We start from the raw sequence: 19,013 nt of genomic DNA, 5'->3' as shown, positions 1-19,013 counted from the left end.
ATATAGAAGAAAAAGAAAAGAGGATTTGAGGACTAAGGGTCTCCCAAATCTGAAAGGTTGTAGAACAGCAGGAATAGCTAGCAAATGAGATAAAGTCGGAATAGCAGAAGAGATGGAAGGGAAATCACAACAGCAAGGTGTCACAGAAGCCAGGTAAGAAAGTATATCAAGAACAATATTGTTGGGAAATGAAGGATTTGGTCACCTCTTAGTTCCATCCTTCACTAAACTCCCTTATTCTTTAATCAATGTCCAGTGCTCATATTATACAGAGCTCCCATTATTTCTCAGTTCTGAGACATGCTCTCTATTTGATATCTCTTGGTATTTCTTTGCTCCCTTTTGGTATCCCTATCTGGTAGCTCATTTCCTAAGTGAGAGAGATAATTAGTAAAATAATAGAAGACAAATGGATTGGCCTGTACTATTATCCTAGCTCTGTCACCAACTTTATCCATTTAGTAATTTTGTTTCTTAAGCCTGTTATCTGTGAGATATAGCTAGGAGGTCAGCCTAGAGATGGATAGACATGTAAAGAATTACAGTGAGAGGGGGAAAGAGGAAGAAGGAGAAAGAGCCTTCATAGAGGAGGTGGTACTGAGACTTAAAGGATAATCAAGAGTTTGCCAACTGGTAATGGCAGGGATGAAACCAGACAAAAGTAGTAAAGTTGTAAAGATATACAAATTTCATGAAATTTAAAGGGAAAAAAAAAAACAATGAAGCCAGGCCTCATAAAAACTAGAAAAAAAGACCTCAAGGACCAAGGTCACTGCTCCCTCAGGGTTTTGAATCTACTTTACTCTGGAAAGACCGACTTTCCCTGTTTACTCAAGAGCTTGCACATAACCCCAAAACATGTTCCCCAGTTCCCAAATCTTCATGACCTTCAAGGGCAAGTTATTTCTTTCTGCTTCTCTGCTTCACATTCGAGACAGTATTACAAATGAATGAGTAAATGAATTTATCCACTTGTCTCAGTTTCCCCCTTCTTTTCTAGAAACCAGAGTATCCTAAGTTGTTGAACTGATCCCCTATGGATAACCTTCTTTCGAATCAGGGATATGTTCTGTGTCCAACCAGGGACAAATAAAAGCCCACTGCTGTTTCCATGTTTGGGCTGGGGTTCTAGGTGGAAAAGTTTATTAAACTCCCAGATCAACTATATGAATAATGGGAAAGGAGGTAAGCATTAAGGCAGAGCAAAGAACATGTAGAATGGCCAGAAATGCGAGTCATCTTATATGATTGGAGCACTATTAATAATGGTGGGTTATTAACTTTAGAACAAGATCAGGGAATGACTGGAGATGACTTTGGACATGTAATAATAAAAACCAGTGATAATGTGTGTAACTGCATGCTACACCTTACACCTTACACTTTTTTATTGTCTCTTTATGTTTCTCAACAACCTACTAAGGTTAATTACTATGCCCATTTTACAAATGAGAAAAACTACATTTCAGGAGGTTGCGACTTGCTCAAGGTCACAAAGCTAGTGTGGCACAGCTAGGATTCCAACCTAGGCAGTTTGACTCTACTGCCTTCATTCTTAGTTGTTCTGATAGCTAGGGCTTTTGATGCCATGTTAAGGATTTCAATTAATCCATTCACAAATGTTTGTTGAATGCCAACAATATGCCAGGCACTGTTCTAGGTACGTAGGATTGAACAGTGAGTAATTTAAGATCCATGCCTATATGACACTTATATTCTAGTGGAAGGTAGAAACTAATAGTGAGTGCTATGGAGAACAGGGTCCAGGTAAGGATATAGAGTGATGAGGATGCTACTTCAGATAGGGTGTTTACAGGAAGCCTTTTCTGAGGAGGTGACATTTGTTCAGACTTTAAATTTTACTCTATAGTTGGTAGAACACATTGAAATAATTTACCAAGGCAATAATACAATCATATTTGTGCACTAGAGACCCTTATAGTCAATGTGAAGAATGTAGTAAAGGGTCAAAACTAAAGTCAGTAAAGAATTTCATGCAAGATGAGATTTGGAGTTCAACTTTTTCATTGTAATGACTGAGAACCCCTACAGAGAAGGGAACTGAACTGTAGTCTGGCTCACTGCATGAAATAAGGGGTGGAACAGAGACCCTCAGCCTCAAACAATGGCTGAGAAAAGCTCTAGCAATCATATATAAAGGGATCACTCGAGGAATCAGAAGGAGAAAAACAAAAACAAAAACAAATCCCCATTTAAGATTAGTATTCAAATAAAAATTTCAAAGTACCCAAAGAAAAACTAACATCCTGAAACAAAATAGATAGGAAATTTGGTTTAAAATAAATGGAAATGGCAATTGAAAATCTGAAAGGGACTTTAAAGTCTTCAAAAAGATAAAGGGAGGGGTTAACATCCATAGAACAAGAGGCTGCCTGTTCCATTTGGTAAATGTTAAAAAAAATCCTTAAGGGAGCTTCTGCATATGTGTGTGCACTGTATCTCTCTTTAGAATTAATATGGCCAAGTTGAAAGACAGTATTGAAGAACCAATATAGAACAAAGCACTGTTAGGAAGATATGGCAAGTGTAAAAGTGAAGCTAAGAATTGTGGAGGCCAGATTAAGAATATCCAACATACGTAAACAGGAATTATAGCAATAGAACATAAGGGAATGATGAGGAGAGGCCTAACTTAAAGAGGTAATAGCCCCAAACTCCCAAATCAAAGAAAGACTATCCCCTGGAGATAGAAATGAGGTTTAGGGGGTGGAGGGAATTACTAATTAACTTTTGAATCATCTGACTTTGTAGTAATTGTGGGACATCTACCTGTAAATATCTAGTACACAGCTTTCCATATGAGTCTGGCCCCCAGGAGAAGAATCTGGGTTAGAGATGGAGTTTAGAAGTCATTACCATTAGGACAAAGCCCATTTTACTGCTTGGCATCTCAGTTTCTAGAAACCCTACCAATTTGTGAGAATGAAATGAAATGGGAAAATACTCTGATAAAACACTAGATAGTCTTACCATCACCTTCACTGTCATTGTCATAAATTCTATTGATTGTAAAGCTTCAGGATTAGAAGTTAAGAGCTCAGGATTCTGAAGCCAAAATGCTTAGGTTCAAATCCTGGCTCTTCTACTAACTATGCACCTTGCACAAGTTGTGTAACATTTGTCTTAAGCCTTAATTTCCTCATCTGTAAAATAGTAGCTGTCTCCTTGAGTTGTTATGAGAGTTAAATAAGTTATTACATGTAAAACACTTCAAATGGCACTTGGTGTGCAGTTAAATTCTCAGTAAATCTTTGCAGTTAGCTATTAATGGATCTGCATTTAACAGGAACCTTCAGTATCTTATCCCAAAGGAGAGACTAATATGAAAATCCTAGTTTGTAAGGGCTATGTGTCTTCCTGTAATACTCAGAGGATCTGTCTAGTTAACTGCTGACTTTTAGTTATCTACATACAGAGTTTTGTTGCGTTTTGCAAATTGGCCATGATATTATTTGAACATTCAAGAACTATTTTTTTCTTTGTCATATTTGAAACTTGGAAATAATTTACGGGCATATGGAATCGTCTCATGAGGGCAGAGTAATGGTTCCAATTTTTCTTGCTAAGTTGGAACAATTCAAACTTGGGCAGGTACCTATGCTTTATGCCTCTGTTTTTGCTTATATCTATACATCTATAGTTTTATAAATACCAACATAAATTTTTTCACGTTAGATAGGAACTTGCCTAGAAGGAAGAATTATACCAGCTAGTTTGGTTTTAGAGTAGAAATGGCAGTAAAATGAAAACAGAAAATAAATAGTTAACTGTGTAATTAATTTTTAATCCCTGGTGTGTTCGTTCAAGATGATATCATTTTCCAAATTAGCCTACCTTTCTCATCTGCAAGGCAACATCATAGTCTGGTATGATTATTTACAGTTCTTTAGGTGTTTTGAGAGACAGGTAAACAGAGGACATGCCTGAAGTAGAACTGTCAGAGAATGACCCTGGATCTTTGAATTCCACAAATGGCTAAAAGGAAAATGTTGGGGTTTTCATATCAACATCATTTGAAGGGATACATCCTTCTATAGGCCAGGGGCTTTGCTGTTAGTGAGGGCAAGGACTGCATCCTGAGGATCCTGCCTACAAATGAATAAAAGGCATCAAGGAGAATCAGGGAGAGCTGTATTTTTACAGAGAAGAGACTAAAAGAAGAGCTAGAGATATTTAGGAAACATCAAAGATACTCACCTGCACCAGAGTTTTAAGAACTTACGCAGGATAGAAAGTAAACTGATACAATGATTATGATTGATTTGATTTTGTGTGGTAGAAGTTTCTACCCCAGCTCTCACCTGTGAAAATAAGTGGGACTAGAACAGAGGTCTAAGAAATTTAAAAATAAACAAATAAATAACAAAATGTGCTTAAACTAGCTGAACTAATACATCCAGTAGATAAAGAATTGCATATAAGGTATTTGCACAATTATTTTTTTAAAATTAATGAAGTTAAAAGATTAGGGGAGTGGATATGTAGAAAAGAGAGAAGTTTAAGGACCTGGGCCCAAGTAAACAGAACTAGAGCCATTTAGTGCCCAAAGTCTTAGATGAACTCTGTAGACCTCATGCTGAGAACAGAAACAGTGATGGCTTGGTTGCTATCTAGCACCATGAAACCCTGTCTGTCTCCTGGTTAGGTGGGAAAAAAGCACAGGTGAGAGATTCCCTTCACTTGTGAGGATATGCAGTAATTTTTAAAAAGCCTCTTAAAGAAGTAGAATATCACTATTTTCTCAACAACCTATGTAAGTCCATGTTAGGCCAAGGGGAAAGTGTACCCTCCTCCAAAAAGGTGAGCAGGAAGCATGGAGTTACACAGGGAGCTGAGAATCAAGAGGCTGAAGTTCTAGTCCCAGCTGCCATTAAGTCTTTTAATTAAACTTCTAGTTCCAAAATTCTGCGATGTGACTCTTGGTGATTTCTATCTGGAGGCCCCTCCCCCTCTTTTATTCTCCTTCAGAGCCTTAACTAAAAGAAAAAAATATGTGTGTGTATATATGAATGTTAGAGGTTGAGGAGGTGGGTGTTTAGCTATAAAGATTAGTGAGAACACTAAGGGCTAATAGCAAGGTTCCTATATACTTAATATAACAGAGGTTGTTGCTCTCAACTGTCTTCCTTTCTTTTCTGGGAATTTCAGAAAACCATATAGAGGGGCATGTTAACATAAATAATCATCTATCTATGTTAGGATCATTTACTATCTCTTGTAGCTGCAGTTTCTTCATCCACCAGGAGGCACAATTGTCAAACAACATTGATTAGAGGTCAAGAGATCTTGGTCCTTTAAGCAATTAGCCAAGAGAAGTGTCTAGAAAAAAAGAAAAGGGTAGTGAATATAGGACTCTGAAAATGGTGACAAGTCAACCTTTGATATCTAGAATGTCATTAAAACAATCCTCAATTTCTAAAACTTGATAAACAGTATCTTAGACTACATTTCAATTTTAGAGATAGCAAATTCTTTCAAGCTGGTTTTTTTTTTCAAAGAATCAGAATTCTATGGATATAAAGAGACCTTAGAGATTGCTAAACCAAATCCTGTTATTTTATTAAGGAGTCATTATCAACCCAGAAAGGTTAAATGGCATGATCAAGGTCCCCCAAGCAGTTAAAGGTAGACTTGCAAATAGAACCCATAACATCAAAGGACTGGGATTCACAAAGGAAAACATCAGTAGATTTAACTAAAATAGAAAAAACTAGAAAATTAATTGACTAGAAAATTAAGTAACATAAGATGGTTACATTCTACTGAACATTGGTAAAGAAGGCTCCCTCCAATGGAAGGGAATATATTAAGCTTCATATACAAATGGACAAGATAGGAATATACAGTTCCCACCAAAAGAAATACAACTGGTACATAGGTATATGGGGATATGCCCAATCATCTTAATCTCTTTGATAGTATATCAGAAGTTCTTTATTAAGCAATTTCCTGTCACAGTGAACATCCCCTGTCCCCACTGAAAAGATAAAGGTTTCTGTGTCCTTGCATATCATAGTTAACAATCCTTTGTAAGTACCTTCTCCATTCACAGTCCTAGTTGACACTGAAAGAATTTAGTTGTATCCTATTTACAGTATAGATGGGAAAGGAGAGCTTAGCTCAAATTATAGCGCCTTAAATATTCCCACAATCTACCCTAAACCCACCTAACACCTTGACTCATTTTCTAGTGCTCCAGGTCTTATTGTTGTTTGCTTGTCAAAAGAAATGCCTAGAGATGCTGCTCTTAACTACCTTGTAGTCCCCACCACTCCCCTAATCTCTTGCTTTCGCTCATTCTTACACTCTGCTCTACTCCTTCTCCCCTATCCGAGAGGCCACATGAAGACTCTCTGTATCCCTTGAAGATGTACCCTTTCCTTCCTCTGAAACTCTAATGTGCAATGTTCTAACCATTCCTCCCCACAAAAATGGAGTTGTTTAGGTGGGGGAAGGATTATGAAAAAGTTCGTGTGTGGATGAGCCTCCCCTCTCTCAGAAATGAATTAACTACCAACAGATCTTTGTAAATATTCATCAATATGTAGAATATTATGCTGATGATAAAAGACCTATTTACATCCTCTAGTTGTTTATAGTCAAATTGTACAGACCAGACAGATACGTAGCCATGAAATAAATAATAACTGGTAGTGTAGATCTAAATGACCATAGGCACAGATTCTTAGGACCCTAAGAGGTCAGTGGGAGAAAGAGTTGCAAGCTAGAACAGGCAGGTACACTTATACAAAGTCGATGAAAGCACCAACATCAGTGTAGGAGAGATACATGTGGAAAAGTGGAAAGAGGACATCCCTAGCAGGGGCATTAAGAGAGCAAAAGTATTGGGGAAAGATGGTGATTATGGGTTATTTGAGATGGATCTGTATATACAAGGATTAAAGCATTTATTGGCAAACTATTAACTATAGAGAATTCATTTAAACCATATCAACAATACATGTATCATCTGGAGGGATGGAGATGGAGGCTCTGCATTTTCAAGATTCCCCCTAGGTGGTTCTGGAACATGGGGCCCCCATAATGGGCATGCAAATAGGTTTGTTATACAGAGCCCTCCTTATACTGTGATTTTCCTTACTTAGCTATAATCTCATCTTCTATTAAGTAACTCAGGCCCTTGAGCAGAAGTTAGAAGTTTACCTCTTTGTAACTTGAGTATTTTGAAGCAGACAGTGCATGGACTCTGAAATCAGACTGCCCAAGTTTGAATCCTGGCTCTGCCACTTACTATCAGTGTGACCTCTTGGGAAAATTACTTAACCTTTGCTGATTCTCAGTTTTCTCATAAATAAAATAGGGGTGTTAATAATAATACCTACCTCATGGACTTCTTGTAACTATTAAATGAATTAATACATGTAAAGCACTTAGAAAAGTCACGTAGTAAGCACTCAATATATACCACCTTTAATTATTCACCCCAACAAAATAAGACTATTTCTGTTTTTGAACTATATATAAAAGAAATCAGACCATTTGTATTTTGCTTTGTCTGCTTCTTTCACTCGGTGTTTTATCTTTAGGATTCAGCCAAATTTCTTTGTATAGCTGTAATTTCTTTTCATTGCTGTGTTGTATTCTATTATATGAATATACTAATGCTTTATCCTTTCTACTATTGATGGACATTTGGGTTGTTGACAGTTGGTGGCTATTGTGAACAGTGCTGCTATGAACATTCAGGTATATATAAGCATATGTTTATTTGAAGAAACCATCTCTGTCCAATACTCTGCAGTCACTCCTTTCTCATCAATCAAGCACCTATATATGTATGGCTCTGTTGTGTTCTTCTGCCCTGTTCATCTGTCTTAGTGTCAGTAGCATACAGTCTTAATTACTGAGCTTTATATTACAAAATTTTGAAATCAAGTAGAACAATTCTTCCCACCTTATTATTCTCTCAAAATATCTTGGATCTTCTTTCCCTTTTGTATTTCCATATACATTTTAGATTCTACTTTGCATTTTCTACAAAACCTATTGAGATTTTTATTGGAATTCCATTGAATTTATGCTTTAATTTGGGAAAGATTGGCTGTTTACAATATTGAGTCTTCTGGGCTATCGACAGGATAATTTTCTCTCCATTTATTCTACTTATTTTTATCTTAGTAAATATCATACTTTTCTCCCTAGAGGTCCTATACAGCTTTCTATTATATTTATTTCTGCATTTTTAAAAAACGTTCTTTAGAAAATTTCATTTGATTTATGATAGTGATTTTGCTAAATTCTGATTAATTCTAATTTTACCCTAAATTATTTTGGACATGTTATATATGCAATTATACCATTTGTAAATAATAACAATTTGTTTCTTCTTTTTCAATTCTTACACATTTCATTTCTTTATCTTGCCCTATTGTACTGACTTGGACCACCAGAATACTGTTGAATACGACTTGCTGGAGTAGACATTTTTGTATGTTAAATGTTCAGAATTATATTAATTGAATTCCAAATGTTAAAACATATTTACAATTCTCTAGTAAACCCAGCTTGGTCCTCATGTAATTTTTATGTGTGGCTGTTTTGGTTTACTAATGTTTTGTTTGGGTTATTTACATCAATGTTCATTAGTGAGATCATTCTTTGATTTTCTCATGCTGTCCTTAACGGGTTTGAGTATGTAGGTTAAGTAGGCTTCATAAAATGAATTGGAGACTGTTCCTGCTTTTTAGTCATTTATTTCTCCTCAAAACGTTCAGTAGAACTTTTCAAAAATTCCATCTAGGCCTAGAGTTTTCTATGCCAGAAGGTTTTAAATTACTGGTTTAATTCCTTTAATCAGTAAAAAATTATTTAGGTTTTCTAATTCTTTTTGTGTTCGTTTTTGATTTTTGTTTTTCTGGACATTTTTTCATTTCATATAAATTTTCAAATTTGTGGCATGGAGTTTCAATACCATCTTTTTTAATGTCGGCAAGATATGAAATGATATCTCCTTTTTTATTCTTAATTTTGCTTTCTATATATGTCTTTTCTAATTTTTTCAAATTGTGATCGGCCAGAGGAGACGAGAATGAGGGTGAAATTGAGCCAAAGCAAAGTATGAAACAGGCTTTATTAGGGTCTGTGGGCGAGGTTCTCTGGTCCCAAGGAAAGGGGCCAGAGAAGTCGTGCGTGCCTAGGGTATAGGCGTGGTTTTTAAAGATTTTGGCCCAGGATGTCGGTGGGGTTACAGGGCGGGGACTTTTCCCGTTTGGCTGATCTCAGGATGTCGGTGGGGTTACAGGGCGGGAACTTCTCTGTTTGGCTGATCTCACTGTAACTTTGGTTGTGAGCTGTCAGCCATCTTAGGTATTGAGCCACCTTCCCACTGGCGTAATGGTGCCCATGAGCAACCGAACAAATTGGTCTTGCCAAAGATTCATCATTTCACAGGGAATAACTATTAGCTTTGTTTATCCTTCTAATGTCTCTTTGTTTTCCACGTTATTAATTTCTATTTTTATTTCCTTCTAATTTATTTGAGTTTAAATTGATGATCTATATATAACTTATGGAGAATGGATGGATGCTTAGTTTACAAATTTTCAGGCTTTCTTCTTTTCTAATATATGCATTTGCAACAGTACATTTCCCTTAAGTACTACTTTATCTGCATTTTATAAGTTTTGATATGTTTATTTTTATTATTCAGTTTTAAATACTTTCTTTGTAATGATTTGTTCTGAGATCTGTGTAGTAAAAGTATATTGTTCAATTTCAAAACGTCAGGGATTTTCTAGTTCCATTTTATTAATCTTTTCAAAGAAACTATTTTTTGCTTCTCTCTTGCTCTGTTGTTTGTTTTTTCATTAATGTCTGCTCATTATTGTTTCCTTCTGTCTTCATTAGATTTAATCTACTTTTCTTTTAAAACATTTTCTCCTGATGAAATCTCACTGACTAGCTTTTCTTATTTTCTAATATTTGACATCCATATTTGTAATGTTTCTGTTAAATTTGGTAATTTAAAGTTTTAAAGCATAAATTTATGATACAAACTGCTTTATAAATACTGTTTTAGCTACATTCTGAAGCAGTATTTTTGCATTTTATTTTTTTAATATTTACAGTGTTTTTCTCATGACAAATATAGTAGTACTTGTTTATTTTTTTAAAGTAAAATCAAAAACAAAAATATTCAAATATAGCCCTCCCCATCCACTCTTTAACACCCTGTTATAATATCCAAAAACTACTCAATGAATCTGCATACATACATATATTTGTATTATGTTTGTACCTCCTAATAAATGTGAACATCCTTCTATATCAATAAATATACTTCTATAGCATCAACTTAATGACAGCATAACATTCTACACTGTGGATTTACTGCAGTTTAGTTAACCATTCTCCTATTGTTAGATGTTTAGGTTGTTTCTGACTTCTTCCTATTATAAATAGCTATGATAAACCCTGGTCATTAAAACTTGGCAAATGTCCCTGATTATTTCCCTTGTAATGAAATTATTGAGTCAAAAGGCATGCACATTTTTAAAGCTTTCATCAAGCACCATAAAATTGCCCTCCAGAAAGGTTGTACTGATGTGTTTTTCCATCAGCAGTAGATTACCTGATTCAAGAAGTTTCTCCAACACTGTGAGAGGTATGTGTGTGTGTAACATCACAGACAAACCAAAGTTATTCAAACTTGGATATGTGGCAGACATTTAATCAAAAATGAATGAAGTGAGACTCCTACTTCAAGGGAAACAACTCATAGCAGTTGTTGCCAGTGATGAAATTCTAATTTTCACTTGAAAATTAGAATTGTGGAAAACTTGTATCTGCCACCATGAGTTTAACAGCTTCCCAGGTCTTAAAGAATGTTTCTAATGTCATGAGTGGTGATATTAGTGAATGTGGTTTTTTATATCATACAATCAAGTGTATCAATATTTTGAAAATCTGCATAACTCGATGGACCAGTATTTTTCAAACGACTGATGCATGTTACAAAGTCATGAACAAGTAAAAGATCTATTCAAAGAACAAGACAGAACAATGGATTATAGTTTAACAAAGTAAGGAAGTTCACTGATAGAGTTTCAGGTTCCATATTGCAATTTATCTGTAAGAAACTACTTCTCGAGTCTTGGTATAGTATCAAAGAATATTCACAAATATCTTCAAGGGCTATTAAAATATACCTCCTTCCAATTATATATCTGCATGAGGCCAGATTTTCTTTATGTACTTCAACCAAATAACATATTGTAACAGACTGAATGTAGAAACAGATATGAGAATCTAGCTGTCTTCTATCAAACCAGAAATGAAGATTTACAAAATGTAAAACAATGTCACTCTTCTTGCTGAATTTATTTTGTTTTAGAATATATATTTATTTGTCATGAAAAATATTTCCGTTAACATATAATGGGTTTATTATTGCTCTTTTTAAATAAATGATTTTTACATTTCTGGATTTTAATTTTTAATATTGATGGATAAAACCCACACAAACACAATTCCTTTGGGAGTCTCAATCTTTAAGAATAGAAAAGGGCTCTGGTGTCAAAAAGTTAGAGAACTTAGTGGTTGTCCTAGAAATTGCAGTATGCCTCCTGACAGATGTTATTGTCAAGGATTTTTATTTAAAATAATCAACTCTTTCTCTCAGAATAGTTATTATTTTATATGGTCTCTCTCTCCAGAGAGAGTGAGAAAATGGTTGTTTTATACAGTCATTGATGATTTAGATTCACCTACAGTCATCACATAACAACATTTCGGTCAAGGATTGACCACATATACAATGATGGTATACCATGTAGCCTAGGTGTATAGTAGACTGTACTATCTAGGTTTGTGTACATATATTCTGTGGTGTTCATACAATGATAAAATTGCCCAATAGTGCATTTCTCAGAGCATATCCCATTGTTAAGCCATGCATGACTGTACATAGTTTGTTTTTTTATGCTTTGCTGCATCTCTGAGTTTTTATTTGACTTCATTTTTCTTCTGCCTGAGGAATACTCTTTTGTATTTCCTTTAGGGATAGATATGCTGGTGACAAATCCTCTTGGTTTTTTTGCTTATCTGAAAGAATTTTTTTACCTTTATTCTTTAACGGTTTATTTAGTAAAAAGAGAATTTTGGTTTGGCAGTTATATTAATTTAAGATACATTTCCACTATTTTCTGTAACTACAGATTTCTTTTATTTATCTTGCTTGATGTTTATTGGGCTTCTCAAATCAGCAGAGTGGTATCTTTAATTATTTCTGGGTAATTATCAGCCATTGTATTTTCAGTATTGGCTTCTGCTTCACTTTCGAAACATCAATAAAATTTATGCTGACCTTTTCACCATAATCCTTTGTTTCTTATGCTCACCTTTATATTTTCCATGTTTTGTCTGTCTATGCTTCAATCTGATATATCTTTCAGATCACTGATTTTCTCTTTCAGCTATCTAATCTGCTTAAGTTCTTAATTTTGGCATTATATTTTTCTATTCCAAAATTTCTATTTGCTGCTTTTTCAAATCTGTATTGTCACGTTTTATAATTTCTTGCTAAAGTTTTTTAAGTTCAGTCTTTATCTCTATGGTAACCATTGTGGATTTTTTTATACTATCAATACCAGAATATTTTCTATACCCCTGTTTTCAAAATGCAGCTCTTTATGGCCCCAGCCCAGAACATGGGACGTTTTATCAGGGTATTAGCCTTTGGCAGGCTCTTCTAGGGTCTGCCAAAAGAAAAGCTCTGTCTCTACTTTTGAATCACCCTGGTGCAAAAGCAATTGGACCTTGTCAGTCTTCATCTGACTGACTCCAGTGTTCCCTAAAAGTGCAGACACCCCACCCCCATCTCCCAAAGCTGCCTTCTTTCCATAGCCCACTCCTACCCCCAGGACAGAATCAGCTTTCTTTCCCCATTCTCACTAGGTAGTTTTATATTCATACTGTTAATTCTTTAAAGCTTTAAGAATATTTTTTCACTCACCCAGTTTTCATAGTTATTTTTGCTTGTTTTGTTCTTTTGTTTTTGTTTTTGTTTTTGTCACCTTCAGAAAAAACGCTAGTCAAAGAAATCCAGATTTGGTCTGTTCTTTACAGTGTTCCTCAAAGAATAGTTTGCAGATGAATTCTAATCTACCAAATTTTACCAATCTATAATGAGATTAGTACAGAAATTGAGAGTAAACATTTAGAAACAGTTGGAGCAATTTGACACTGCTGTGAAATCATAACACATGATTTTGTACTTTATAAAAATATTGGTTCATAATGTACCTGAGGGGTGAAAAAACTGCCACAATTGATTTTGGAAATATTTTTTCAAACAATCAGGTGCTAGTCTCCTACAAGTCCCCTTCTTCTCTGCTTTTACAGAATGCATTGTAGAGGAAGGTATAACTTCTCTACCCTCTTAGGTTGTCTGGAGCCTGCAAATTAAACAGGCAAGTGACAGATTAACAGGAGAAAAGATTTATTTCATACGCACATGTTAGGGTCATGGGGGCTCACAGAAAAAAAAACGAAAACCACAAAGAGGCAGTTAGACCCAGAGGCTTATATGCTATTTTAACAAAGAGTGGTAATGTGTGGAAAAGAAACTAGACAAAGGAAGCAGAGTAGTGAGGGTGGGCGTCTAGGGTTGGGGGTAAGTTGTTGCAAGGTGAGCAGAACATGCATTGTAAATAAAAGTTGTTTAGTAAGGTTTGTTATGCAGATAAGAGTAGTTCTCTTCCTGGCACTTGAGAAGAGAACACCTTTACAAAAAGAAATTTTTGCACTGTTTTGGGACAGAATGGAGGAGAGCAGGAATTCTTTCTGTGTCTGCTGTTTTTTAATTACCTTCAGTTCAAAATAATCCTATATCAAAGTGACATATTTTGGGGTAATATACTCTGATCCCTTCAGCATATAGCCAGTCATACCTCGTGCCTCTATTTCGTTTGTTTGGTGTATTTGTTTTGGGATAAATTTTTTTATTATATAAGTAATGTGTGTTTATTTTAAATTTTTTTTTAATTCAGATAGACAAAAGGGAGGAATGGCTAAGATCTTTCATAATCTCATCACTTTTCAGAAGTCAGTAAAGTTCCCATAGTTTTTCTCTGTATATAGTATGGAAGCACTCCCTATACTCATCCATAGCATGGCTTCTTCTCCCTTGCATTTCACTTTCTCAGAATGGAACCAATTGGGAAAATTCAGAACATGCTTTTTGAAGCTTCTAGACAGCCCCAGAAACACCCTAAGATGGGAAGCCAAAGAGAAAAGCAATGAAAGAAGTCTTATAATTCTTTTTAGAAGCATTATATTATCAAATAAAGTTTATCAAATACTTGAGACATTAAATTATTTGTTCAAGGTTATTGTATTTGGATTGTATGTATTATGAATACATATATTTTAAATTTAAGTGATGAATAAAATGTGTTTTAATAACAGCATTTTTAGTTTTTATTTCTGTATCTCACAAAATTAAAAGTTAATGGATTACCTCTTTAATATCAATTAATGTTATGAATACTTGATTAAATAGCTTTAATAATAGAAAATTACTTTCACAGAGATGAGTTATTTTCATATCAACTCCTCAAAAAACATGCATACATATTTAAAAAGTTACATAGGTGATTTTGTTTAATACCTCTGAACCATTATTATGAACCATTGTATTAAAAATGTATAATACCTAATAGATCCCATTTATAATAGCAACTAAAAATATAAAATGTCTCAAGGGGAAAACTCAATGATCAGTATTTGGAACCAATATAAAGAAAACCTGAAAACTATTAACTAGAGACATGAGAGGAAATGGAGAGACATATCATTTTCATAGATGAGAATATTAGAAAAATTTTATTTCCTAGAAGTTAACCTATAAATAAATGGCATCTCAGCTAAAATATAAAAATGATTTAGCATTTGACAAACCAATTTTAAAATTCACCTGGGAAAAAAAATTATAAGAAATGTTGATGAAGAATAATAATGAAATGAGAATTATTTTGCCAAATATTAACATATACTATTACAATATTAAAAATGGTATGGTACTAGATACAAGAATAGACAGGTCTGTGGAAAAGAGTAGAAACCTAAAAATACCTGTGTATGTATATACATGTGTAGAGATTGTCATTTCAAGTACTAGTATTTCAGGTGACCAGAATAAATGGATTGATCCATGCCGGTAATTATAGCACAGGACAGTAAATAATTTCCAGTTATTTCTCACTGACTGGTTTCCTCCATAGGTTGACTTCTCACTATGTTACTACCTTCTCCTACCCCAAAGACTCTTTGTTTCCTTCCTCTAGGTCCCTCAAAAAACTTCCTCTGGCTCTCAGAACAGCTTGCTTTATGATGCAATTAATTTAACTTTCTCATTTGCCTAACTCTTATCTAAGTTGTGTAGTGCTTGTCTTCACATTTCATAATTAATAAGGAAAACAGTTAAACAACACTGTAATTTTCTTCCTTTGACGTGTTTTTCAGTCCTCGTATATTATAACCAACCAGCTTAAACTATAGTCATCTTTAAAAATTGTTTTTCCTCTTCACAGTGCAAAGAAATGAAAACATTCAGCCTCTCTAGTAATCAAGGAAAAACAAATTAAAGCAATCATAAATGACTTTTTCTTGCTATCTGGTTAGCAAAAATTTTAAAAACTAGTCATCCTAGCAGAGACAAAATAAAGGAAAGGACACTTTCACACTCAGTAGGAGAAGTATGAATTGTTAAAATTTTTCCAGTAGTGTGTGTTATCAAAAATTTTACCTTTACTATAGCAGATGAGCAGGGTCATTCACAAAGATGCATGATCATGTTCATCTGGGCTTAATTTCTGTTGGTGGAGAATGAGCACGGCTATGCTTCAGAATAGACTAGGGCAACATAAAAATTATTTTGGAGAAGAATTCTATTTAACATTGGAAAATGTTCATTAGCTGAGAAATAGAAACTAAGTAAAATTTGTAAAGCCATATATATAAATGTGAAAATATTTTCATTTAAATAAAAACACACCAAAATTTAATTAATATAATCATCTATTTATTAAATATTTACTGTATGCTCAGTCTTCTGTGTTGAAAGTATAAAATACACTTGTTCTTTAGGACTTTATGCTATTGTTGAACTGTTGAGCTTAAATACGTGCGTTTGGTCCTTGCACACCCAGTAGATGTACCTCTGGATAAAAGGAAGAGCATTGAACATAAGTAAGCATTTGAGTCCTGTCCCTGTCACATACTAGTTAACTCATTCAGACAAATTATTTAAGAATGAGGGTGCTGACCTCATGAGGTGATTATAAGAATGAAGGGAGATATAAGCAGGAGTGCTTCCCATGATGTTTAGTGGGTAGTAATATTAGTTAGTAATGATTACTAATTATTATTATAACTAATTATTTAGTAATTATTAGTAATAGTAATGAATAGTTAGTTCTTTTTCTTTCCCTACTAGAAGTTTCTCTTTCCTCAGTATAATACCTGCAGCAGATATATTGGAGCCTGAGCTACTGAATAAATGGATGGAGATACAGGATTTGAAAACACTTTATAAGCCTTAAAACATTGTGAAAATGTTAGCTAACTATTAATATTTGAATTATTTCATTAATATCTGTAATGATATGGCAAAAGTTTTATATATACCCATATATATTTGTATGTAAGTGCTGAATGTTATGATATGGCCTATATGGGGTTGTAGAATTTAAGCAAACAAAGGGCTTAACGTGGCTGATTATCATTTGGGGGCTTTTGAGAGAAGATGGGATTAGAATGGAACCTTGAGTTAGGTAGGTTTTGAATATAAGAAGCAATGTATACAGACACATGTGTCCAGAAAAGGAAAAAAAGAAAATGGTATATTCGGGGAGTAGTAATAAGACTAGTGTGCCTAGAGAGTGAGGTATTCTTAAAAGTCATTGGAACAGGATAGGTAGAAGAGGCAAGATGTGTGGCCAAGACAACAAGAGATCTTAACTGATCTGGTGAGGAATAGAGAACCTTTTAAGTTTGAGGGCACTGTGTCACCAACACATCACTCTATTAGAATAAGTTTGTCACAATTAACTTTGGTAATAAAACTGTAAACAAAAATAAATTATTGATTAGCTAATTATTTTTTTCCTTCCACAGTATATAACTTAGATATCCTAGTGGTGATAACTATAGCTAAATGTTTTAGAATCCTTGTCATATTCCTAAAATATTACATGACATGGCTAGACATAGATAATTTCAGAATTTAACTCAAAAATTCTGTCCCCAGCTTTGCCCTTTCCTGAGACTTCCTATTGTGATAACCTAAAGAAAATTTATAGTCAGTTTTCCATACCTTATGTTATTTGATGCTATAATTTGCTTGTTCTTCCTATTTCTTTCACTGTAGATTTTCAATGTTAAGGCTATTATAATGTCCTTTATAAGTTATGTATATTTTTCATTGAAAGAAAAGAGATTTAGCTGACTTATTACAATCATTAACTGTAAGTCAACTAGTAACTTAGTTACAATATATTCACTTTCAGTGTTTTCTTCCTGGAGTTTCTTCTTTTCTTATACTTTTTTTTACATTTCTCTGCAGTATGGATGGAGCTGATCTATGTTTTGAAATCGTAAAACGAGCTGACGCTGGTTTTGTATACAGTGAAGCTGTAGCCAGGTATGTAATTTGTATAAACTCCCCAGAGGTCAAGATGCAAGTAAAAGAAGGAAATGACCCCCCCAAAAAATATATAAAGTGGCCTGTTCTTTGAACTAATGATGGGCATACTGCCACTCCCCTACAAGGAGCACATCTGTTTAATGTGCACTAGTGGAACCAAATAGTGACTGGAAATGCAAAATATTGAATGAATTTATTACCATGAGTTTACAGTTCCACATTAATACTGCTATCTTTCCCATTTCTGATGAATTTTATACAAGAAGAGATTTGATAGCTCAGGAACCATGCAGAACTAAACTTAGGCTTTTTGTTTGTGTGTTTGATTTTTGTTTTTTGACAGATGTGCCTCATTGGTTCTTCAGTTTGCCTTTTAATGATAGTGAATTGTCATGTGGCCAGTTAATCTGAAGAAAAGGACAGAACAGTAGAAAGAACAGAAATAAAAGTACAGTTTTTCTGTTGAATATATTCACTTCAGGCCTTGGTGTGATATCCCAGACAAATGGCAGTCATTGTTCTAAGTGGAGGAGTTATAAAGAACCAATATCTCAAAATGAGGAGTAAATATGAAAAATCAGAGGAGCCATGCACTGGGCCACTTGTTTATAGGTTTAGAGCAACACAGCTTTCTGCTTTGGTGACAATCATATCATAAACATTCACTCCAATAGATTGCCTTTTTAATACATGTGGTACACACATTAATGGCATACAGCATCTCTCCTCAGTCACCAACCATAATATATTGAAGGATTTAAACACACAAATCCATTGGGATTTATTAAAACTTTCTACCATTTAAGAAACAGTGACCACTAAATGATTGTAATATCTTCGTCTTTCCTCCTATCATTCATTTTATAATTGCGGCATCATGGACAAATATAGCTAGAAACAGCCTAGAAGACTACCTCATACAACTTTTAGCTCAGAGTAACTTGACTTCTTCAAATTCATTGCCCTGCCTCCTCCTGCCTGAGGAGCAAGAGCCCCGATCTCAGGGGATGGAGCAGCCATAACTATAACACAAGATAAAGAATATACTCAATTCAAGATAGCTACTGTTTTGTGCTAGTGGAGCTAGGAAGAGGAAGCAAGTGAAAGTTTATATATATTAACTAAATATATTAAATATGTATGATTAAATATATTGCTAAATATCTTCTTTTATTTTGTGCCATGCTCATTCAAGCACATTCTAGGTGATTTTTTAATCTCATTTTTTTTTGTTTTGAGTTCTTACTATAGTTTTAAGTATTATTCTTTATTGTGCTTCAGAATTAAAAAACATTGTTTAATACCAAAAAATAGTCAATGCCATGTT

The 19,013-nt window shown here is 34.3% G+C and overlaps 1 protein-coding gene across 9 annotated transcripts in view; it reads left to right on the top strand.

The window, feature by feature from the left end:
• CASK (calcium/calmodulin dependent serine protein kinase) overlaps window positions 1-19,013 on the top strand; it is a 365,515-nt gene that overhangs the window by 173,014 nt on the left and 173,488 nt on the right. For all 9 annotated transcript variants that reach the window (XM_016156554.2, XM_036226931.1, XM_016156547.2 and 6 more), the window contains exon 4: window positions 17,606-17,683. In XM_016156554.2, coding sequence (XP_016012040.1) covers window positions 17,606-17,683 — 78 coding nt within the window. The remainder of the gene's footprint in view (window positions 1-17,605; window positions 17,684-19,013) is intronic.

The sequence above is a fragment of the Rousettus aegyptiacus genome, unplaced genomic scaffold, assembly GCF_014176215.1.
Source record: "Rousettus aegyptiacus isolate mRouAeg1 unplaced genomic scaffold, mRouAeg1.p scaffold_m13_p_9, whole genome shotgun sequence".
Lineage (NCBI taxonomy): Eukaryota > Metazoa > Chordata > Mammalia > Chiroptera > Pteropodidae > Rousettus > Rousettus aegyptiacus.
This window is presented reverse-complemented; position numbering and strand designations above follow the sequence as displayed.